The sequence below is a fragment of the Oncorhynchus mykiss genome, chromosome 30, assembly GCF_013265735.2.
Source record: "Oncorhynchus mykiss isolate Arlee chromosome 30, USDA_OmykA_1.1, whole genome shotgun sequence".
Classification (NCBI taxonomy): Eukaryota; Metazoa; Chordata; class Actinopteri; order Salmoniformes; family Salmonidae; genus Oncorhynchus; species Oncorhynchus mykiss.
Window position 1 is genome coordinate 2,941,532 of NC_050570.1, and position 25,153 is coordinate 2,966,684.

The 25,153-nt window shown below is 47.5% G+C and overlaps 1 protein-coding gene across 4 annotated transcripts in view; it reads left to right on the forward strand.

Moving 5' to 3' along the window:
• Positions 1-25,153, forward strand: part of iqch (IQ motif containing H) — a 111,516-nt gene that overhangs the window by 439 nt on the left and 85,924 nt on the right. For all 4 annotated transcript variants that reach the window (XM_036968629.1, XM_036968627.1, XM_036968630.1 and 1 more), the window contains exons 2-11: positions 102-224; positions 473-570; positions 652-727; positions 2,133-2,252; positions 7,840-7,957; positions 9,566-9,685; positions 13,475-13,677; positions 14,571-14,792; positions 19,329-19,664; positions 23,873-23,939. In XM_036968629.1, the coding sequence (XP_036824524.1) occupies positions 102-224; positions 473-570; positions 652-727; positions 2,133-2,252; positions 7,840-7,957; positions 9,566-9,685; positions 13,475-13,677; positions 14,571-14,792; positions 19,329-19,664; positions 23,873-23,939 (1,483 nt within the window). The remainder of the gene's footprint in view (positions 1-101; positions 225-472; positions 571-651; positions 728-2,132; positions 2,253-7,839; positions 7,958-9,565; positions 9,686-13,474; positions 13,678-14,570; positions 14,793-19,328; positions 19,665-23,872; positions 23,940-25,153) is intronic.

A 25,153-nucleotide genomic window follows, 5' to 3' on the forward strand; every position in this document is an offset into this window, starting at 1 on the left:
TTATGAAGAGTTTGTCTTGTTTTGGGATGTTGAAGGTGAATCAACAGTGATGGTATAGATTTTTTTAATGTTGTGTCTGGCAATTTGGTGTTCATCATCAGGTCCAGGATGATTTGAGACAGCTGAAGCGTAGCCTTGGCCGTATCACCTTCCACGAGAAGGGAGAAACCGTGGACCTCCAGGCCTTGGACGCTGCCATCCGCAGGACAGAGAGTGGGATCAGGGTTAGGACTACACCTGTCTTCTGTACACATCTGAAAACATCTTCATTATACCTAAGTCACCTAAAGACAAGGCTTTATAACCTTCTTGAAAGTTCATTAAGCATACACACACACAATACACTCACACAATACTCTCTCTCTCTCTCTCTCTCTCTCTCTCTCTCTCTCTCTCTCTCTCACACAATACACTGAGCGCTGATGTCAATAGCATTACAATATAACCCTAACCCGTCAACATTTGTTTTCAGAGGCGTGCAGAGCAGTATCAGAAGACAGTCAATAGGCAGGTACTGACACTTCCCAGCATTGAAGACCTAGAGAAGAAGACTGTACAGATTCCCAAATGGTAAGTGGTTTTCTCAGGACGACCTACATTAGTATTATTATTTGAGTACAGCATGAGTCTGACCAGCAGTTTGTCATACAGGAGGCCCCCCCTGGGGAGTATCCCTGACATGCATCATCAGAGAGGTCAGAGTGTGGGGGCTTCACCCGGGGAGAAGGTAAATACTATATGCCTAGTCATTCACTGCTCACACCTGTCAATTTTCAGGAGGCTATAACATAGCACTAAAGTCTGTGGGCTATAACATAGCACTTCAGTCTGTGGGCACTACAGTCTGTGGGCTATAACATAGCACTACAGTCAGTGGGCTATAACAGCACTACAGTCAGTGGGCTATAACATAGCACTACAGTCTGTGGGCTATAACAGCACTACAGTCTGTGGGCTATAACAGCACTACAGTCAGTGGGCTATAACATAGCACTACAGTCAGTGGGCTATAACATAGCACTACAGTCTGTGGGCTATAACATAGCACTACAGTCAGTGGGCTATAACATAGCACTACAGTTTGTGGGCTATAACAGCACTACAGTCAGTGGGCTATAACATAGCACCACAGTCAGTGGGCTATAACATAGCACTACAGTCAGTGGGCTATAACATAGCACTACAGTCTGTGGGCTATAACAGCACTACAGTCAGTGGGCTATAACATAGCACTACATTCTGTGGTCTATAACAGCACTACAGTCAGTGGGCTATAACATAGCACTACAGTCAGTGGGCTATAACATAGCACTACAGTTTGTGGGCTATAACAGCACTACAGTCAGTGGGCTATAACATAGCACTACAGTCAGTAGACTATAACAGAGCACTACAGTCTGTGGGCTATAACAGAGCACTACAGTCTGTGGGCTATAACAGAGCACTACAGTCTGTGGGCTATAACATAGCACTACAGTCTGTGGTCTATAACAGCACTACAGTCTGTGGGCTATAACATAGCACTACAGTCTGTGGGCTATAACATAGCACTACAGTCTGTGGGCTATAACATAGCACTACAGTCTGTGGGCTATAACATAGCACTACAGTCTGTGGGCTATAACATAGCACTACAGTCTGTGGGCTATAACATAGCACTAAAGTCAAGAAGCTACAATGCAAGTCGTACTGCAGTCTGTGGGCTACAATGCAAGTCATACTGTAGGGACAGTAGCACTAGCACCTAAGATAGACCAACGATTTGAGGGATTTTGTTCCTTGTTTGAGTGATTCCCTCTCTCTCTGTCTCTCTCTGTCTCTCTCTGTCTCACTCGGTCTCTCTGTCTCTCTCTCTCTCTCTCTCTCTGTCTCTCTCTGTCTCACTCGGTCTCTCTGTCTCTCTCTCTCTCTCTCTCTCTCTCTCTCTCTGTCTCTCTCTGTCTCACTCGGTCTCTCTGTCTTTCTCTCTATCTCTCTCACTCGGTCTCTCTCTCTCTCTCTCCCTCTCTCTCTCTGTCTCACTCGGTCTCTCTGTCTCTGTCTCTGTCTCTCTCTCTCTCTCTCTCTGTCTCACTCTGTCTCTCTCTCTCTCTCACTCGGTCTCTCTCTCTCTCTCTCTCTCTCTTTCTCAGCACAAGGCTGCGTTGGCCATGCGTCTGCTGTATAATCCCGTTCATCCAAAGAACAGGACTCTGATGCACCAAAACTATGGAATTCAGCTTCCTGATCTACGTAAGAGATCGGCTACGACAGTGAGTAAACCTGAGTAAATACAACATATCTTCCCATGCGCTACCCTGCATTCAAAACGTCAATATTACCAGTGATCCCCTTCCCTCCATTCAGTTTAGTGTAGAGGTTTGTGCCACACTTGAGGTATCATTGAATGTGGGAGCTTCCGACCATGTTGTTACTATTTCACTTTACTTTTGGTTTTCTTTTCTTCTACATTGTGAGTTATTGATTCCCAGCTCTCTGAGCCTTAATATCGATAAAGCGAATCAATACCAACATAAAACAACCTTCCCGGGGAAGATTTGATTAGGACGTATTACAGGAATTGTTATTGTGATAAATTGGATGTTTTTTTTTATTGTTAATTGAGGGACTCGTTGGGGGACTTTCATCCCAGACTCGTGCGTTGCTTTTTAACCCCGAGGCTGATCTGTTGTCCCATGCTGGAGTGAAGAGTGATGGGACAGGTTGATACAGTAACAGATGACTGTAGTCACTCTGCTCAGAGAAGAGGCTATCTGTGTATCAGATAGCATCCTACAGTATTCCCTACATAGTACGCTACCTTTTTGTAGCCTGATCTGATCCACTGAGCCCTGACTGTTGTAGCGAAACAAAATGTACTTTAAAGTTTTTCAAGATCAGGACGGTCAAACAAGGCTACTACTTTTCACCAGAGACCTATGTGCTCTGGCCTAAAGTAGTGCACTATATAGGGCTCTGGTCTAAAGTAGTGCACTATATAGGGCCCTGGTCTAAAGTAGTGCACTATATAGGGCTCTGGTCTAAAGTAGTGCACTATATAGGGCTCTGGTCTAAAGTAGTGCACTATATAGGGCTCTGGTCTAAAGTAGTGCACTATATAGGGCTCTGGCCTAAAGTAGTGCACTATATAGGGAATAGGGCTCTGGTCTAAAAGTAGTGTACTATATAGGGAATAGGGCTCTGGTCTAAAGTAGTGCACTATATAGGGAATAGGGCTCTGGTCTAAAGTAGTGTACTATATAGGGAATAGGGCTCTGGTCTAAAGTAGTGCACTATATAGGGAATAGGGCTCTGGTCTAAAGTAGTGCACTAAATAGGAAATAGGGCGCTGGTCTAAAGTAGTGCCCTATATAGGGAATAGGGCTCTGGTCTAAAGTAGTGCACTATATAGGGAATAGGGCTCTGGTCTATAGTAGTGCACTATATAGGGAATAGGGCTCTGGTCTAAAAGTAGTGTACTATATAGGGAATAGGGCTCTGGTCTAAAGTAGTGCACTATATAGGGAATAGGGCTCTGGTCTATAGTAGTGCACTAAATAGGGAATAGGGCTCTGGTCTAAAGTAGTGTAATATATAGGGAATAGGGCTCTGGTTTAAAGTAGTGCACTATATAGGGAATAGGGCTCTGGTCTAAAGTAGTGCACTATATAGGGAATAGGGTGCCATTAGGGACGGCTAGCCAGCAGAGACGAGAGCTAGCAGGCAGAGAAGACAGCTAACCTGCATAGAAGACAGCTAGCAGGCAGAGAAGACAGCTAGCCGTCAGAGAAGACAGCTAGCCGTCAGAGAAGACAGCTAGCCGGCAGAGAAGACAGCTAGCCGGCAGAGAAGACAGCTAGCAGGCATAGAAGACAGCTAGCAGGCATAGAAGACAGCTAGCAGGCAGAGAAGACAGCTAGCCTGCATAGAAGACAGCTAGCAGGCAGAGAAGACAGCTAGCAGGCAGCACGTCTCTTGTTAAAACACATTCATCTCTCCACCATTAGTTTAGGATCAGTTGCTTTATTTTTCCTGCAACAGCAGCTTTCCTGTCTAATTTCTGTCATTCTTCCCTGCTCCCGTACCTGGTGCGTGTCTCAAATGACCCTCTATTCCATACATAATGCATTACTTTTACCCCGTCACCCCCCCCCCCCCCCCCCCCCCTCCTCCTCCTGTAACTATTCCCCAAGTTATTGCTGTAAATGAGAACGTTTTCTCAGTCAACTTACCTGGTAAAATAAATTACAAATTGACCACGGCCCTATGGGACAGCTGTAGAGCAGTAGCCCATAGCACGGCGATGGGCGCTGCTCAAAAATAGTGCACTATGTAGGGAATAGGTGGCCATTTAGGATGCCTCTCTGGTAATGACACTAGGAAGGGCAGTGAGCCTGTCACTCTGATACACAGGAAGTTGTAAGAGTTGGCTGCTGTCACTGATACACAGGAAGTTGTAAGAGTTGGCTGCTGGAAGCGGAGACACAGGAAGTTGTAAGAGTTGGCTGCTGTCACTGATACACAGGAAGTTGTAAGAGTTGGCTGCTGTCACTGATACACAGGAAGTTGTAAGAGTTCGCTGCTGTCACTGAAACACAGGAAGTTGTAAGAGTTGGCTGCTGTCACTGAAACACAGGAAGCTGTAAGAGTTGGCTGCTGGAAGCGGAGACACAGGAAGTTGTAAGAGTTGGCTGCTGCAAGCTGATACACAGGAAGCTGTAAGAGTTGGCTGCTGTCACTGAAACACAGGAAGCTGTAAGAGTTGGCTGCTGGAAGCGGAGACACAGGAAGTTGTAAGAGTTGGCTGCTGGAAGCGGAGACACAGGAAGTTGTAAGAGTTGGCTGCTGGAAGCGGAGACACAGGAAGCTGTAAGAGTTGGCTGCTGGAAGCGGAAACACAGGAAGCTGTAAGAGTTGGCTGCTGTCACTGATACACAGGAAGCTGTAAGAGTTGGCTGCTGTCACTGATACACAGGAAGCTGTAAGAGTTGGCTGCTGGAAGCTGAGACACAGGAAGCTGTAAGAGTTGGCTGCTGTCACTGAGACACAGGAAGCTGTAAGAGTTGGCTGCTGGAAGCGGAAACAAAAGAAGCTGTAAGAGTTGGCTGCTGGAAGCTGAGACACAGGAAGCTGTAAGAGTTGGCTGCTGTCACTGAGACACAGGAAGCTGTAAGAGTTGGCTGCTGGAAGTGGAGACACAGGAAGTTGTAAGAGTTGGCTGCTGGAAGAGGAGACACAGGAAGTTGTAAGAGTTGGCTGCTGGAAGCGGAGACACAGGAAGTTGTAAGAGTTGGCTGCTGGAAGAGGAGACACAGGAAGTTGTAAGAGTTGGCTGCTGGAAGCTGAGACACCGGAGAGCAGCAGCTTGCAGAACATCAACATTCTCTGCAGGAACCCTGAGCTGCCTGATTGCTGTGATATGGGCTGGTGCTTTACAGCTGTCTCCGGACAGGAGAGGAGGAGGAAGAGTGGAGGAGTGGGTACCTGGCTGCCTCCCTCCTGCATACCAATAAGACAAGACAGCTGTAGCCCGTAGATAAGCCTACCCTCTGGTAACCACTGGCTCTCTGCCCAGCCTGTTCTCTGCCTTCTCCTAAAACCTCAGATGTGCCCAGCTCCTCTCCTCATGTCCTCCTCTCCTCCCCTGTTTCCCTGCCTGCCTGCCGGGGTGAAAACTAGCCTTTTCCTCCAGCCTGGGTGTCAGATCGGTTGGTGCTGTCTTGCCATGCTAAACATAAAGGAGATGGACACAAACATATCTGGACCCCAGGCTACCTTTCCACTGTGACACATCCTAAAAAAGCTGTGTGACTTTGAGGAGAAGGGAGTCTCCCTGAGCACCTGGCTGCCGACAGCCTGGTCTGTCAGAGAGATCAATAATCTGAACTGAAACAAGCAGGCTGAACGTCAGGGCAAAATTCAGCAGGACACATCATTTTTAGGAACTGTTCGAGATAGAAATATAGTACGTAGAACACACATGCCTCTCTGACCGTGTAGAACAAGGAATCATGTCGGATCTGTTCTTGGTATTTCTCTCTGCAACTTTGCAACAAGGTTTTGTCATCTGAACATGGCCAAGGCGGGAGTCTGGAGGAACAGACGTCAAGGCCAACTCATACAGGACAGATACAGGTTTACACGTGTTTAAAACCAAACCTGCTATGTTTCCACTGTTTTCTCCAAAGCATTGCCAGCGTTGTGATTGATTGCTGCAGGGGATAGTGGCTTTATTGGCCGGTTTACAATGTAATTCGCCTGTTCTGGTTAATGAATGCAGAGACATCTGTTGGTTGTAATCACAAGAGGCCGGTGTTTTGAGGCCGGTGTTTTGAGGCCGGTGTTTTGAGGCCGGTGTTTTGAGGCCGGTGTTTTGAGGCCGGTGTTTTGAGGCCGGTGTTTTGAGGCCGGTGTTCTGAGGCCGGTGTTCTGAGGCCGGTGTTCTGAGGCAGGTGTTCTGAGGCAGGTGTTCTGAGGCAGGTGTTCTGAGGCAGGTGTTCTGAGGCAGGTGTTCTGAGGCAGGTGTTTTGAGGCAGGTGTTTCCTGCCTGTGTGAAGGAGAGGAACACGTTTATAGTCTTTCATCCCTTTGAAACATGAATCCCTATAGTTAAAGTTTCAATGCTAGGGTTGCACAAGTCTGATAACTTCTACAAAATTCCCAGGTTTTCTCGTCAGAAGTCCTGGGCATCTCAGTAGGATTGACAGGGAAGGACTAATGTCTACTGTATCACAGGGAGGGACTAATGTCTACTGTTACACAGGGAGGGACTAATGTCTACTGTTACACAGGGAGGGACTAATGTCTACTGTTACACAGGGAGGGACTAATGTCTACTGTATCACAGTACAGGGAGGGACTAATGTCTACTTTATCACAGGGAGGGACTAATGTCTACTGTATCACAGTACAGGGAGGGACTAATGTCTACTGTATCACAGGGAGGGACTAATGTCTACTGTGTCACGGGGAGGGACTAATGTCTACTGTTACACAGGGAGGGACTAATGTCTACTGTATCACAGGGAGGGACTAGTGTCTACTGTTACACAGGGAGGGACTAGTGTCTACTGTTACACAGGGAGGGACTAGTGTCTACTGTATCACAGGGAGGGACTAATGTCTACTGTATCACAGGGAGGGACTAATGTCTACTGTATCATAGGGAGGGACTAATGTCTACTGTATCACAGGGAGGGACTAATGTCTACTGTTACACAGTACAGGGAGGGACTAATGTATACTGTATCACAGTACAGGGAGGGACTAATGTATCACAGGAAGGGACTAATGTCTACTGTATCACAGGGAGGGACTAATGTCTACTGTTACACAGTATAGGGAGGGACTAATGTATCACAGGGAGGGACTAATGTCTACTGTATCACAGTACAGGGAGGGACTAATGTCTACTTTATCACAGGGAGGGACTAATGTCTACTGTATCACAGTACAGGGAGGGACTAATGTCTACTGTTACACAGTCCAGGGATTGACTAATGTCTACTGTTACACAGGGAGGGACTAATGTCTACTGTATCACAGGGAGGGACTAATGTCTACTTGGATGATACAGGGAGGGACTAATGTCTACTGTTACACAGGGAGGGACTAATGTCTACTGTATCACAGGGAGGGACTAATGTCTACTTGGATGATACAGGGAGGGACTAGTGTCTACTGTATCACAGGGATAATGTCTACTTGGATGATTTGGGCATATGCTCTCATTTAGGGTACTTCAGTGATCTGTGATGCCATATTTATATAATCTGGACATACCTAGCCAGTCCAGCTCTCTCAAGAAAACGTCTCAGTCAATAATAAAATGGAAAGCATTGCCTTTGTTCTCGTCTCCAGGGGCCCACTCAAAGGGTAGTGACTGGTCCCACGGTGGGCAGTCTGGCTATAGTGCCAGGAGGAGCATGCAACAACCTGTACCTGGTACCACCTCTGTCTGAAGAAGACATGACAGCAGGTGATCATATACACACACCACTATCATTATCATAGCCACATTATCACTATCACTCTATCATTATCCCAACCACACTACCACTGTCATTATCCCAACCACACTATCATTATTCCAACCTCACACCACTATCATTATCATAGCCACATTATCACTATAACACTATCATTATTCCAACCACACTACCACTATCATTATCATATCCACATTATCACTATCACACTATCATTATCCCAACCACACTATCATTATCCCAACCACACACCACTATCATTATCGTAGCCGCATTATCACTATCACACTATCATTATCCCAACCGCACTATCATTATCCCAACCACACACCACTATCATTATCATAGCCACATTATCGCTATCACACTATCCTTATCCCAACCACACTATTATTATCCCAACCACGCTATCATTATCCCAACCACACTACCACTATCATTATCCCAACCACACTATCATTATCATATCCGCATTATCACAACCACACTATCATTATCCCAACCACACACCACTATCATTATCGTAGCCACATTATCACAACCACACTATCATTATCCCAATCACACTACCACTATCATTATCCCAACCACACTACCACTATCATTATCCCAACCACACACCACTATCATTATCATAGCCACATTATCGCTATAACACTAGCATTATCCCAACCACACTACCAATATCATCATCCTAGTCACATTATCACTATAACAGTAGCATTATCCCAACCGCACTACCACTATCATTATCCCAACCACACTACCACTATCATTATCACAACCACACTAACATTATCACAACCACACCACCAATATCATTATCCCAACCACACCACCAATATCATTATCCCAACCACACTACCACTATCATTATCCCAACCACACTACCACTATCATTATCGTAGCCACACTACCACTATCATTATCCCAAATACACTATCACACTATCATTATCACAACCACACTACCACTATCATTATCCCAACCTCACTATCATTATCACAACTACACGATCATTATCCCAACCGCACTACCACTATCATTATCGCAGCCGCACTATCATTATCGCAGCCGCACTATCATTATCATTATCGCATTCACACTATCATTATCGCAGCCACACGATCATTATCACAGCCGCACTATCATTATCATTATCGCAGCCCCACTATCATTATCGCAGCCGCACTATCATTATCGTTATCGCCGCCACACTATCATTATCGCAGCCGCACTATCATTATCGTTATCGCCGCCACACTATCATTATCGCAGCCGCACTATCATTATCGTTATCGCCGCCACACTATCATTATCGCAGCCGCACTATCATTATCGTTATCGCCGCCACACTATCATTATCGCAGCCGCACTATCATTGTCACTAGCGCAGCCGCATTATCATGATCATTTTCATAGTCACACTATCATTATCACAGCCACATTGTCATTATCATAACCGCACCATCACTATCATTGCCGTAACCACATGATCATTATCATTATCGCAGCCAGCCACTGATGGTACAGTATGCTGTATTGATTGAGGTCTCATGCGTCGTTCTATCATATTGCCTGTTGCTGTGGTGTTGCAGGCATTGCCAGTCTACTGGAGAAGGGCTTAACCTCCTCAGCTAGAGATCTGTTCTGGACTGCTGTCCGCCCCACGGCTGCTCCGTTACACCGCAGGGAAGAGAGCTGCTCCTCCAAGATGGGTCAGTTCTTCCTCGTTGTTTTACGTGTTTTTCCGTTTTAAGCAGACGCTCTTACCCAGAGCAACTTGCAGTATAGACATTTCATATGTTCTTTTCTCCGTCCCCCCCCCCCCCCCCCCTCAAACCCACAAACCCCCACAACCCCCCCCCCCCCCCCCCTCAAACCCACAAACCCCCACAAACCCCCCCCCCCTCAAACCCACAAACCCCCCCCCCCCTCAAACCCACAAACCCCCACAAACCCCCCCCCCCCCCCCCCTCAAACCCACAAACCCCCACAAACCCCCCCCCCCCCCCCCCCCAACACCCCCCTCAAACCCACAACCCCGGGGGTGTTGCAAGAGCCGTACTCGAAACAACTGAGTCACACTTAAAATGACACTTAAAACGTCCCGGAGTAGAGTAGGAGTGCTGATCTAGAATCAGTTTTAAAATATAGACACTTAAAATGACACTTAAAACGTCCCGGAGTAGAGTGGGAGTGCTGATCTAGAATCAGTTTTAAAATATAGACACTTAAAATGACACTTAAAACGTCCCGGAGTAGAGTAGGAGTGCTGATCTAGAATCAGTTTTAAAATATAGACACTTAAAATGACACTTAAAACGTCCCGGAGTAGAGTAGGAGTGCTGATCTAGAATCAGTTTTAAAATATAGACACTTAAAATGACACTTAAAACGTCCCGGAGTAGAGTAGGAGTGCTGATCTAGAATCAGTTTTAAAATATAGACACTTAAAATGACACTTAAAACGTCCCGGAGTAGAGTAGGAGTGCTGATCTAGAATCAGTTTTAAAATATAGACACTTAAAATGACACTTAAAACGTCCCGGAGTAGAGTAGGAGTGCTGATCTAGAATCAGTTTTAAAATATAGACACTTAAAATGACACTTAAAACGTCCCGGAGTGGAGTAGGAGTTCTGATCTAGAATCAGTTTTAAAATATAGACACTTAAAATGACACTTAAAACGTCCCGGAGTAGAGTAGGAGTGCTGATCTAGAATCAGTTTTAAAATATAGACACTTAAAATGACACTTAAAATGTCCCGGAGTAGAGTAGGAGTGCTGATCTAGAATCAGTTTTAAAATATAGACACTTAAAATGACACTTAAAACGTCCCGGAGTAGAGTGGGAGTGCTGATCTAGAATCAGTTTTAAAATATAGACACTTAAAATGACACTTAAAACGTCCCGGAGTAGAGTAGGAGTGCTGATCTAGAATCAGTTTTAAAATATAGACACTTAAAATGACACTTAAAACGTCCCGGAGTAGAGTGGGAGTGCTGATCTAGAATCAGTTTTAAAATATAGACACTTAAAATGACACTTAAAACGTCCCGGAGTAGAGTAGGAGTGCTGATCTAGAATCAGTTTTAAAATATAGACACTTAAAATCACACTTAAAACGTCCCGGAGTAGAGTAGGAGTGCTGATCTAGAATCAGTTTTGCCCTTTAGATTACAATGAATACAGGCCCTGCACCTAATCAGTACTGCTCTGTGGGCTCGACATCAGCCAATAGCCAGGGTATTCATACTGCTCTGTGGGCTCGACGTCAGCCAATAGCCAGGGTGTTCATACTGCTCTGTGGGCTCGACGTCAGCCAATAGCTAGGTTATTCATACTGCTCTGTGGGCTCGACGTCAGCCAATAGCCAGGGTGTTCATACTGCTCTGTGGGCTCGACGTCAGCCAATAGCCAGGGTATTCATACTGCTCTGTGGGCTCGACGTCAGCCAATAGCCAGGGTATTCATACTGCTCTGTGGGCTCGACGTCAGCCAATAGAAAAGTTCAGCGCAGTATGTAGTCATAGGTTTGTGATCCTGAACTGTCATTGTTGTGTTCTGAAGGACTAACCGAACACAGTTCTGGTCAGACACTACAGAGAGGTTCTGGTCAGACAGTACAGAGAGGTTCTGAAGGCCTAACTTAACACAGTTCTGTTCAGACAGTACAGAGAGGTTCTGGTCAGACAGTACATAGAGGTTCTGAAGGCCTAACCTAACACAGTTCTGTTCAGACAGTACAGAGAGGTTCTGGTCAGACAGTGTAGAGAGGTTCTGAAGTCCTAATCTAACACAGTTCTGGTCAGACAGTACAGAGAGGTTCTGAAGGCCTAATCTAACACAGTTCTGTTCAGACAGTACAGAGAGATTCTGTTCAGACAGTACAGAGAGGTTCTGAAGGCCTAATCTAACACAGTTCTGGTCAGACAGTACAGAGAGGTTCTGAAGGCCTAATCTAACACAGTTCTGGTCAGACAGTACAGAGAGGTTCTGAAGGCCTAATCTAACCAAACCTCTAATCTGAGTGTCTACCCTAGCTCTGAGTGTCTGAGTGTCTACACTAGCTCTGAGTGTCTGAGTGTCTTCACTAGCTCTGAGTGTCTGAGTGTCTACACTAGCTCTGAGTGTCTGAGTGTCTACACTAGCTCTGAGTGTCTGAGTGTCTACACTAGCTCTGAGTGTCTGAGTGTCTTCACTAGCTCTGAGTTTCTGAGTGTCTACCCTAGCTCTGAGTGTCTACCCTAGCTCTGAGTGTCTGAGTGTCTACACTAGCTCTGAGTGTCTGTGTCTACACTAGCTCTGAGTGTCTGTGTCTACACTAGCTCTGAGTGTCTGAGTGTCTACCCTAGCTCTGAGTGTCTACCCTAGCTCTGAGTGTCTTCACTAGCTCTGAGTGTCTACCCTAGCTCTGAGTGTCTGAGTGTCTACCCTAGCTCTGAGTGTCTGAGTGTCTACACTAGCTCTGAGTTTCTGAGTGTCTTCACTAGCTCTGAGTGTCTGAGTGTCTACCCTAGCTCTGAGTGTCTACCCTAGCTCTGAGTGTCTACCCTAGCTCTGAGTGTCTGAGTGTCTACCCTAGCTCTGAGTGTCTGAGTGTCTACCCTAGCTCTGAGTGTCTACCATAGCTCTGAGTGTCTACCATAGCTCTGAGTGTCTGAGTGTCTACCCTAGCTCTGAGTGTCTGAGTGTCTACCCTAGCTCTGAGTGTCTACCCTAGCTCTGAGTGTCTACCATAGCTCTGAGTGTCTGAGTGTCTACCCTAGCTCTGAGTGTCTGAGTGTCTACCCTAGCTCTGAGTGTCTACCCTAGCTCTGAGTGTCTACACTAGCTCTGAGTGTCTACCCTAGCTCTGAGTTTCTGAGTGTCTACCCTAGCTCTGAGTGTCTACCCTAGCTCTGAGTGTCTACCATAGCTCTGAGTGTCTGAGTGTCTACCCTAGCTCTGAGTGTCTGAGTGTCTACCCTAGCTCTGAGTGTCTACCCTAGCTCTGAGTTTCTGAGTGTCTACCCTAGCTCTGAGTGTCTGAGTGTCTACCCTAGCTCTGAGTGTCTACCCTAGCTCTGAGTGTCTACCATAGCTCTGAGTGTCTGAGTGTCTACCCTAGCTCTGAGTGTCTACCATAGCTCTGAGTGTCTGAGTGTCTACCCTAGCTCTGAGTGTCTGAGTGTCTACCCTAGCTCTGAGTGTCTGAGTGTCTACACTAGCTCTGAGTGTCTACCCTAGCTCTGAGTGTCTACCCTAGCTCTGAGTGTCTGAGTGTCTACCCTGGCTCTGAGTGTCTACCCTAGCTCTGAGTGTCTACCCTAGCTCTGAGTTTGCAGGTAGCTTGTAGTTTTGAAGAATATTCAATATTTATATATAGAATATTTATTTGTAATGATTATGAAAGGTGGATGTTGTTGCTACTTTATAAATCTTATCTACTGGATAAGGATGTCTGCTACATGACAAACATGTATTTTTTTAGACAGAATTGAAAGAAAATATTTTCCCCTTAGCCCCGCCAGAGAAAACATCGCAGGGTCAGAAGGAATTGATCTGGGGCAAGGATCCTGGCCCCTCCCACGGTCATGTGGGAGGGGCCAGAGAACGCCCGTCCACCTGGACCATCCACACCCCACCCGCCTCCGCCAACTCCAAGAGCTCCGAACACAGGCAAATGACCCAGGGAGCCGTCCGGCTTGCACCCCTCAACCCCCAGGTTGGTACCTCCTGTCTCACCCCTCAACCCCCAGGTTGGTACCTCCTGTCTCACCCCTCAACCCCCAGGTTGGTATCTCCTGTCTCACCCCTCAACCCCCAGGTTGGTACCTCCTGTCTCACCCCTCAGGTTGGTACCTCCTGTCTCACCCCTCAACCCCCAGGTTGGTACCTCCTGTCTCACCCCTCAACCCCCAGGTTGGTACCTCATGTCTCAACCCTCAGGTTGGTACCTCCTGTCTCACCCCTCAACCCCCAGGTTGGTACCTCCTGTCTCACCCCTCAGGTTGGTACCTCCTGTCTCACCCCTCAACCCTCAGGTTGGTACCTCCTGTCTCACCCCTCAACCCCCAGGTAACTAGCTTGGACCTCGTCTCTTGTGACTAGGGTTGCAAAATTCTACTTGTCACCAGAGCTAGTAAGGAAACTGTCCTTTTAGGAGACCTAAGCGAGATTTGCTACCACCTCGCAGTAAAACATTTTAGTGGCCCCGCTCTTGATGGTGGAGAGAGAATTTAAAAAAAAGTCAAGTTAATTATCTGCAATTTTGTCATGGGGCGTAGAGAAAATGCAATTTTTCTGCAATTCAACACATTTTTGCCGTGGGGCGGAGATAATTGTTTTGCAGTTTTACATCAAGTTTCCTGCAGTTCTACACATTTCACTATTGGGTGGATGTAACTTTTTAATGTTTTAAAGCCGATTTCCTGCAATTCTGCACATTTTGTAATGCCATGCCATGTTAATATGATATCTGAGTCAGTGGAGGTCAGATGTTCCGATGTTCAGATGTTCCGGTGTTCCGATGTTCAGATGTTCCGGTGTTCCGATGTTCCGATGTTCCGATGTTTGCTTCCCTCTTCCATAATCCAGTAGTGTTTCGTCTCTCTCCAGTGTCTCCCTGCTCTGGCTTCCATATCCATCAGTAAGTTGTCCTTCACCATCCTGGAGGGCCACATCAACCCTATGGCCCCAGACTTCTGCCGCTTCAAGCAGCACTACTGTCTGTGCTGGGGCCTGCTGGTGGAGCTGTTGTCGGGGCTGGGGAGTCTTCTGAGGCGCTATGCTGTCCCCGTGGCCAGGGTCGACGGAGAGAGGCTGGTACAGCTGGCACAGGTGGGTGGGGGTGACTGTGTGTGAGGGTGACTGTGTGTGTGTGTGGTGTGAGAGCTGTCCAGTGTTCCTTCTAAGTTGTGCGCGATGCACGAGATTGAACTTCGCTCAACTTTACTAGTTTTCCCCTTTACAGAGTTTCCAACGTTTTCTTCTACTGTGGAAGTTGTGATGAAAATCAACATAATGTAAACCAATCTGACTACATAAGATTTAGTCTGCGACTGTATTAACACATTTGACAACCTAAGACTTAGTCTGTGAATTTATAAACCAATCTGACTACTTCAGACCTAGTCTGTGTGTAACTGCGTTCGTCTGTTGAAAGAGGAGCGGACCAAAATGCAGCGTGGTGGTTACTCATGTTCTTTAATGAGGAAGAACAAACAAACATATACAAAACAACAAACGTAACGCGAAAACCTATACAGCCTATCTTGTGACAACACAGAGACAGGAACAATCACCCACAAAACACTCAAAGAATATGGCTGACTAAATATGGCTCCCAATCAGAGACAACGATAAACACCTGCCTCTGATTGAGAACCAATTCAGACAGCCATAGACTTTGCTAGAGAACCCCACTAAACCACAAACCCAATACCTAACAAAACCCCAGGGCAAAACACACCACATACAAAAACCCATGCCACACCCTGGTCTGACCAAATAAATGAAGATAAACACAAAATACCTCGACCAGGGCGTGACAGAACCCCCCCCCCCCCCCCCCTAAGGTGCGGACTCCCGAACGCACCTCAAAACAATAGGGAGGGTCCGGGTGGGCGTCTGTCCATGGTGGCGGCTCCGGCGCGGGACGTGGACCCCACTCTATCAATGTCTTAGTCCCTTCTCACGTCCCTGGATAGTCCACCCTCACCGCCGACCATGGCCTAGTAGTCCTCACCCAGAACCCCACTGGACTGAGGGGCAGCTCGGGACTGAGGGGCAGCTCGGGACTGAGGGGAAGCTCGGCACTGAGGGGAAGCTCGGCACTGAGGGGAAGCTCCGGCAGATCCCGGCTGGCTGGCGGCTCTGGCTGATCCCGGCTGACTGGCGGATCTGGAAGAGTCTGGTTGACTGGCAGATCTGGAAGAGTCTGGTTGACTGGCGGATCTGGAAGAGTCTGGTTGACTGGCGGATCTGGAAGAGTCTGGTTGACTGGCGGATCTGGAAGAGTCTGGTTGACTGGCGGATCTGGAAGAGTCTGGCTGACTGGCGGATCTGGAAGAGTCTGGCTGACTGGCGGATCTGGAAGAGTCTGGCTGACTGGCGGATCTGGAAGAGTCTGGCTGACTGGCGGATCTGGAAGAGTCTGGCTGACTGGCGGATCTGGAAGAGTCTGGCTGACTGGCGGATCTGGAAGAGTCTGGCTGACTGGCAGCTCTGGCTGCTACATGCTGACTGGCTTCTCTGGCTGCTCCATGCTGACTAGCTGCTCCATGCTGACTGGCGACTCTGGCTGCTCCATGCTGACTGGCGGCCCTGGCTGCTCCATGCTGACTGGCGGCCCTGGCTGCTCCATGCTGACTGGCGGCCCTGGCTGCTCCATGCTGACTGGCGGCCCTGGCTGCTCCATGCTGACTGGCGGCCCTGGCTGCTCCATGCTGACTGGCGGCCCTGGCTGCTCCATGCTGACTGGCGGCCTTGGCTGCTCCATGCTGACTGGCGGCCCTGGCTGCTCCATGCTGACTGGCGGCCCTGGCTGCTCCATGCTGACTGGCGGCCCTGGCTGCTCCATGCTGACTGGCGGCCCTGGCTGCTCCATGCTGACTGGCGGCCCTGGCTGCTCCATGCTGACTGGCGGCCCTGGCTGCTCCATGCTGACTGGCGGCCCTGGCTGCTCCATGCTGACTGGCGGCCCTGGCTGCTCCATGCTGACTGGCGGCCCTGGCTGCTCCATGCAGACTGGCGGCCCTGGCGGCTCCATGCAGACTGGCGGCCCTGGCGGCTCCTTGCAGACTGGCGGCTCTGGCGGCTCCTTGCAGACTGGCGGCTCCTTGCAGACTGGCAGCTCTGGCGGCTCCTTGCAGACTGGCAGCTCTGGCGGCTCCTTGCAGACTGGCAGCTCTGGCGGCTCCTTGCAGACTGGCAGCTCCTCGCAGACTGGCAGCTCCTCGCAGACTGGCAGCTCCTCGCAGACTGGCAGCTCTGAACAGGCGGGAGACTCCGGCAGCGCTGTAGAAGCGGAAGGCTCTGGCAGCACTAAACAGGCGGGAGACTCCGGCAGCGCTGAAGAGGAGGAAGGCTCTGGCAGCGCTGGACAGGCGAGGCGCACTGTAGGCCTGATGCGTGGTGCTGGCACTGGTGGTACTGGGCCGAGAACACGCACAGGAAGCCTGGTGCGGGTAGCTGCTACCGGAGGGCTGGGGTGTGGAGGTGGTACTGGGTAGACCGGACCGTGCAGGCGCTCTGGAGCTCTTGAGCACCGAGCCTGCCCAACCTTACCCGGTTGAATGGTCCCGGTTGCCCTGCCAGTGCGGCGAGGTGGAATAGCCCGCACTGGGCTATGCAGGCGAACCGGAGACACCGTGCGCAAGGCTGGTGCCATGTAAGCCGGCCCAAGGAGACGCACTGGGGACCAGATGCGTAGAGCCGGCTTCATGGCACTTGGCTCGACGCTCACTCTAGCCCAGGCCGATACGCTGAGCTGGAATGTACCGCACCGGGCTATGCACCCGCACTGGAGACACCGTGCGCACCACAGCATAACACGGTGCCTGCCCGGTCTCTCCAGCCCCCCGGTAAGCACAGGGAGTTCGCACAGGTCTCCTACCTGGCATAGCCAGACTCCCTGTGAGCCCCCCCCCAAGAAATTTTTGGGGCTGACTCCCGGGCTTCCTTGCCAACCGTGTTCCCTCGTATCGCTGGCTCCTCTCTCCGACTGCCTCTGCTCTCCTATGTGCCTCCACCTGTTCCCATGGGAGGCGATCTCTTCCAGACAGTATCTCCTCCCAAGTGTAATAGCCCTTGCCATCCAAGACGTCTTCCCATGTCCATTCCTCCTTTCGCTGCTCCTGCTGCCGCCGCCTGTCACCACGCCGCTTGGTCCTGTTGTGGTTACTCATGTTCTTTAATGAGGAAGAACAAACAAACATATACAAAACAACAAACGTAACGCGAAAACCTAAACAGCCTATCTTGTGACAAACACAGAGACAGGAACAATCACCCACAAAACACACAATATGGCTGACTAAATATGGCTCCCAATCAGAGACAACGATAATCACCTGCCTCTGATTGAGAACCAATTCAGACAGCCATAGACTTTGCTAGAGAACCCCACTAAACCACAAACCCAATACCTAACAAAACCCCAGGACAAAACACACCACATACAAAAACCCTGGCCTGACCAAATAAATAAAGATAAACACAAAATACCTCGACCAGGGCGTGACACTGTGAATTTATAAACAATCTGACTACTTAAAACTTAGTCTGTGAATTAATAAACCAATCTGACTACTTAAAACCTAGTCTGTGAATGTATAAACTAATCTGACTACTTCAGACCTAGTCTGTGAATTAATAAACCAATCTGACTACTTCAGACCTAGTCTGTGAATTTATAAACCAATCTGACTACATCGGAGGAGGATTCTATTGCGTTGTGGCGAGTAGACGGGCTCGTTTTGAGATCGAAGCACAGGGCTGTACGTGTTCTTATTCTTCACTAGTTAATTAAGCGTAATGTTTTCAGACGTCTCATGTCATGTAGGCCTTACATGGAGCACCACACATCGGCTGCTGCTGTAGGTTGAATGATAGAACAGCTATTTCCATGTTCAAATATTATGGGATGTTTTTTTCTCCATTGCTTTTTGATGTTAGGCCACTCTGGTAGGCCGTACATTATGAACAAATAGCCACAGTAGCCTACTTGACCACTGTTAAAACTGTAACTTAAAGCAGGTACAGCCTCAGTGTTCACAGTAAAACTGTAACTTAAAGTGGGGACAGCCTCAGTGTTCACAGTAAAACTGTAACTTAAAGCATCTACAGCCTCAGTGTTAACAGTAAAACTGTACCTTAATGCAGGCACATCCCCAGTGTTCACAGTAAAACTGTAACTTAAAGCAGGAACAGCCTCAGTGTTCACAGTAAAACTGTACAGCCTCAGTGTTCACAGTAAAACTGTAACTTAAAGCAGGTACAGCCTCAGTGTTGACAGTAAAACTGTAACTTAAAGCAGGTACAGCCTCATTGTTGACAGTAAAAGTGTAACTTAAAGCAGGTACAACCTGTGTTCACAGTAAAACTGTAACTTAAAGCAGGTACAGCCTCAGTGTTCACAGTAAAACTGTAACTTAAAGCAGGTACAGCCTCAGTGTTCACAGTAAAACTGTAACTTAAAGCAGGTACAGCCTCAGTGTTGACAGTAAAACTGTAACTTAAAGCAGGTACAGCCTCATTGTTCACAGTAAAACTGCCAGAATTTGCCCTGAATTTTCACAATATTCAGGTTTGCGCACAGCAGAAGGTTTCATTGGTGCTCTCCCATTACGGATCACTGTCCCTGTTCTTCTCCAGGGCGGGGATCTGGACTGGGCCGTAGGAGGAGGAGGCAGTAGCTCGGTGGAGCGTCTCCTCTCGGTGATAGAGAACAGAGAGGAGGTTTGGGACCTGGTGCACCGACCAGGGCAGCGCTACCGGGGGGAGGGAGGCACGGAGGCTGCCGCGATACGGATCCAGAGCTGCTGGAGGCGCCACTGGGCCCGCAACGCCTACCTGCGCCACCGCCAGAGGAAGTGGGCGGCAGGGACCATCGCCATCTCCTGGCTGATGCACGCTCAACTGGGCCGCGTCAGGAAGATCCTGCAGGAGAGCAAGAGGACACACCTGGATAACTACCGCATCAGGGGCCAGGTCTGTCTGTCCGTCCGTCTGTCTGTCATACCCAGATGCTCTCCCAGTCATATTACCCCTCTGACTGAGCAGAGAATCCTCTGTACCCTTGATCGTCTGACATCTCAGTTAAACGTCTGTTTTGATATAACAGCACTATGTACCTTCAGATGCTCTGTCTCTGTCTCTGTCTGTGTCTCTGTCTGTGTCTGTATCTCTGTGTCTGTATCTCTGTGTCTCGGTCTGTATCTCTGCCTCTGTGTCTGTGTCTCTGTCTGTGTCTGTATCTCTGTCTGTATCTCTGTCTCTGTGTCTCTGTCTGTCTGTGTCTCTGTCTGTGTCTCTGTCTGTCTGTGCCTGTGTCTCTGTCTGTGACTGTCTGTGTCTGTCTGTGACTGTCTGTGTCTGTCTGTGTCTCTGTCTGTTTGTATTTGTGCCTGTGTCTCTGTCTGTATCTGTGTCTGTGACTCTGTCTGTGTCTCTGGCTCTGCCTGTGTCTCTGAATGTGTCGGTGTCCCTGTCTCTGCGTGTGTCTGTATCTGTGTCTGTGACTTTGTCTCTGAATGTGTTGGTGTCTGTGTCTCTGTCTCTGAATATGTCTGTGTTTCTGTCTGTGTCTCTGTCTGTGTCTCTGAATATGTCTGTGTTTCTGTCTGTGTCTCTGTCTCTTAACGTGTCTGTGTCTCTGTCTGTGTCTCTGTCTGTGTCTCTGAATATGTCTGTGTTTCTGTCTGTGTCTCTGTCTCTGAATGTGTCTCTGTCTCTGTCTGTGTCTCTGTCTCTGAATATGTCTGTGTTTCTGTCTGTGTCTCTGAATATGTCTGTGTTTCTGTCTGTGTCTCTGAATGTGTCTCTGTCCTTGTCCCTGTCCCTGTCTGTGTCTCTGTCTCTGAATGTGTCTGTGTCTCTGTCTGTGTCTCTGATTGTGTCTCTGTCTCTGAATGTGTCTGTGTCTCTGTCCTTGTCTCTGTCTCTGTCTGTAGCTGTGCCAGTGCATCATATCCATCTCTCTTGTCAGTCTGTCTCTGTGTCGTGACTTGACTTTTACATTAATCTGAAGACTGTTATTTATCTAATTAACTAAGTATGTTTAATTGTTACCCGATTTAAACGAATCATGTAACAATCTGGGGCACCACGGGAGCGGTTCTTTAAAGAGGTACGATCTCCCTAATTAAACCCTAAAAGGTCTTTACCTATCACATCGGTAAACAGTCAATTTATTTATCATAACCTCGTATCATATCATCATTCTGAACAGTTGTAACCTCCTTGCATTTGCAAAAAAAATCAGCCTTCATTACCACACAAATTGGTTTTATTATTTATTAACTACCTAATTACAGTGCCTTTGCAAAAGTATTCATCCCCCTTGGCATTTTTTCCTATTTTGTTGCATTTCAACCTGTCATTTAAATTGATTTTTATTTGGATTTCATGTAATGGACATACACGAAATAGTCCAAATTGTGGAAGTGAAATGAAAAACATTACTTGTTTCAAAAAACATTTTTATAAAAAAATAAATGGAAAAGTGGTGCGTGCAAACCATAAGATCTGGTGCAACCAATTACCTTCAGAAGTCACATAATTAGTTAGGTGGACTTTATTTAAGTGTCACATGATCTGTCACATGATTTCAGTATATACCTGTATATATATATCTGTTCTGAAAGGCCCCAGAGTATGCAACACCACTAAGCAAGGGGCACCACCAAGCAAGCGGTACCATGAAGACCAAGCAGCTCTCCAAACAGGTCAGGGACAAAGTTGTGGAGAAGTACAGATTAGGGTTGGGTTAAAAAAAAATATCAGAAACTTTGAACATCTCACAGAGCACCAATTAAATCCATTGTTAAAAAATTCTAAGAATATGGCACCACAACGAACCTGACGAGAGGGCCGCCCACCAAAACTCACGGACCAGGCAAGGAGGGCATTAATCAGAGAGGCAACAAAGAGACCAAAGATAACCCTGAAGGAGCTGCAAAACTCACAGCGGAGATTGGAGTATCTGTCCTTAGGGCCACTTTAAGCCGTACACTCCACAGAGCTGGACTTTACGGGTGGCCAGAAAAAAGCCATTGCTTAAAGAAAAAAGACATGTGGGAGACTCCCCAAACATATGGAAGATGATACTCTGGTTAGATGAGACTAAAATTGAGTTTTTTGGCCATCAACGAAAATGCTATGTCTGGCGCAAACCCAACTCTTCTCATCACCTCGAGAACACCATCCTCACAGTGAAGCATGGTGGTGGCAGCATCATGCTGTGGGGATGTTTTTCATCAGCAGGGACTGGGAAACTGGTCAGAATTGAAGGGGTGATAGATGGCACTAAATACAGGGAAATTCTTGAGGGAAACCTGTTTCAGTCTTCCAGAGATTTGAGACTGGGACGGAGGTTCACCTTCCAGCAGGACAATGACCATATACTGCTAAAGCAACATTCGAGTGGTTTAAGGGGAAACATGTAAATGTCTTGGAATGGCCTAGTCAAAGCCCAGACCTCAATCCTATTGAGAATCTGTAATATGACTTAAAGATTGCTGTACGCCAGCAGGAACCCATCCAACTTGAAGGAGCTGGAGCAGTTTTACCTTGAAGAATGGGCAAAAATCCCAGTGGCTGGAAGTGCCAAGCTTATAGAGACAAACCCCAAGAGACTTGCAGCTGTAATTGCTGCAAAATGTGTCTCTACAAAGTATTGACTTGGGGAGGTGAATAGTTATGCACGTTCAAGTTCTCTGTTTTTTTGTCTTATTTCTTGTTTGTTTCACAATAAAACATATTTGCATCTTCAAAGTGGTAAGCATGTTGTGTAAATAAAATGATACAAACCCCCCCAAAAATCTATTTGAATTCCAGGTTGTCAACTTAATCCGTTGAAAACAGATCCCTAGCGGATTGACAATAAAATGGACACTCGTTAAAGAAGAGCGAGAGAGAGAGAGAGAGGGACAGAGACACTTAACATTGCCACATTCAGAAACTACTCTCACCTACAATGACCATTAACTTTGCACACGATCCGCCGCCCGCTTTGAGCAAGAAATCATATATGTGTTTACGTGAAATGCCTGGGTTCGCTGGGGATCTCTCAGTGAATGGGGCAGCCTTTTTACGTTACGCTTGTAAGGCTCTGATTGTCTGAAATGGTTCCAACAACTCTTCTACTGTTGTCCTTGTTCATAGTTGTTCGGTATCCGGTGACTTGTCGTGTTGTCCTGAACAGAACTACAGAGTTCATTTACCTTCCATTCGCTCTTGGAGATGCTTCTTTGAAGATAGGCTAGCCAACCATATCGATGGTTCCCCAATGGGATGATGAGAGTATCGTAATACAATGGTTTGAGCAGAGTAACAGGGTGGTCCTACTTAAATTTGCTTTCGAAGATACTTTACTTAGGACAGCTAATCAGCCGTACCAGTGATTGTCCGGGAGGTGAGTTTATCATCTCCACCTCGTGTTGAGGTTAAAAGTTCAAACGATTTTAAACACACAGCTGCAGCTTCACGATTTTCTGGTCTAATGTGATCACTTCTTAACCCACGAAAGGGGCGGTTCCGGCAGGCTTGGGTTCCTGATCTCACTCTGGGGGCGGTGATTACTCACTGTGCGAAAGTTATGGAAAACAATTCTCTTCTATAAATCATATCCCACTTTTAACAAAAAAAACTTTAATTGTTTTCCATATTACATGCACAAACCGATAGTATGCAAACCATCATCCATATAATAGGTATACTTTCCAAGTTACAGTATTTCCTTCATAACATTTATAATGACATCACAAAATAACAAACAAAATGATCGCCTCTGACCATTCCCCGCGTTCTACGTTAGAAATATTGCTCCAATGTTTGCGTTTTGAAACGTGTAAAGAGTTTCAGCGGGCAAAAAGGTCGGTTGAGACAAAGCACATTCCTTTGCTGAATTTAGAGAGCACGGGCCTGGATTTTGCCCTTGATTTACAACAGGACGTGAGTTGTTAATCTCCACTAGTCATTTCCTTCCCCCTCTACGGGAAAAGTGGGGTCTGATTGAAGTTATTCATTGCAAAATAGATCTGACCTATTTGGATTTTCGTGGTCAGTCATGACACCTGTCGTCTTGGTTGTAACATCTTCATGCACTCAGCCTGTGTGTGTGTGTGTGTGTGTGTGTGTGTGTGTGTGTCTCCAGGACAGTCGCATCACCAATCTATGTTCCTCTTGTCCTCCTCCAGTATCTGTCAGCCAACTGGAAACACATCCAGGCTTCCAGAAGGACCATCATACACATCCCATCATTAGGTAGGTATCTCTCACACAGACACGTCCCATCATTAGGTAGGTATCTCTCACACAGACACGTCCCATCATTAGGTAGGTATCTCTCACACAGACACGTCCCATCATTAGGTAGGTATCTCTCACACAGACACGTCCCATCATTAGGTAGGTTTCTCTCACACAGACACATCTCATCATTAGGTAGGTAGGTCTCTCTCACACAGACACATCCCATCATTAGGTAGGTCTCCCTCACACAGAGACATCCCATCATTAGGTAGGTAGGTCTCTCTCACACAGACACATACCATCATTAGGTAGGTAGGTCTCTCTCACACAGACACATCCCATCATTAGGTAGGTAGGTCTCTCTCACACAGACACATACCATCATTAGGTAGGTAGGTCTCTCTCACACAGACACATACCATCATTAGGTAGGTAGGTCTCTCTCACACAGACACATACCATCATTAGGTAGGTAGGTCTCCCTCACACAGACGCATCTCATCATTAGGTAGGTAGGTATCCCTCACACAGACACATCTCATCATTAGGTAGGTCTCCCTCACACAGACACATCTCATCATTAGGTAGGTAGGTCTCACACAGACACATCCCATCATTAAGTAGGTTTCCCTCACACAGACACATCCCATCATTAGGTAGGTCTCCCTCACACAGACACATCCCATCATTAGGTAGGTCTCTCTCACACAGACACATCCCATCATTAGGTAGGTCTCTCTCACACAGACACATCCCATCATTAAGTAGGTCTCCCTCACACAGACACGTCCCATCATTAGGTAGGTCTCCCTCACACAGACACATCCCATCATTAGGTAGGTCTCCCTCACACAGACACATCCCATCATTAGGTAGGTCTCCCTCACACAGACACATCCCATCATTAGGTAGGTCTCCCTCACACAGACACATCCCATCATTAGGTAGGTCTCCCTCACACAGACACATCCCATCATTAGGTAGGTCTCCCTCACACAGACACATCCCATCATTAGGTAGGTCTCCCTCACACAGGTGTCTCTGTACAGGTGTCTGCGGACAGCTCTGTCTACAGCTACACCTGACTGGTACTGGTACTGGTACTGGTACAGCTTGAAATGGGTCTGTGGTCTCTGCAGGAAGACCACGAGGAGACGTGAGATTCTGAACGCCGGAGAGGGAGGGAACTGAACAGAAAGCTTTCACCTCTATTGCCATTTCATTTA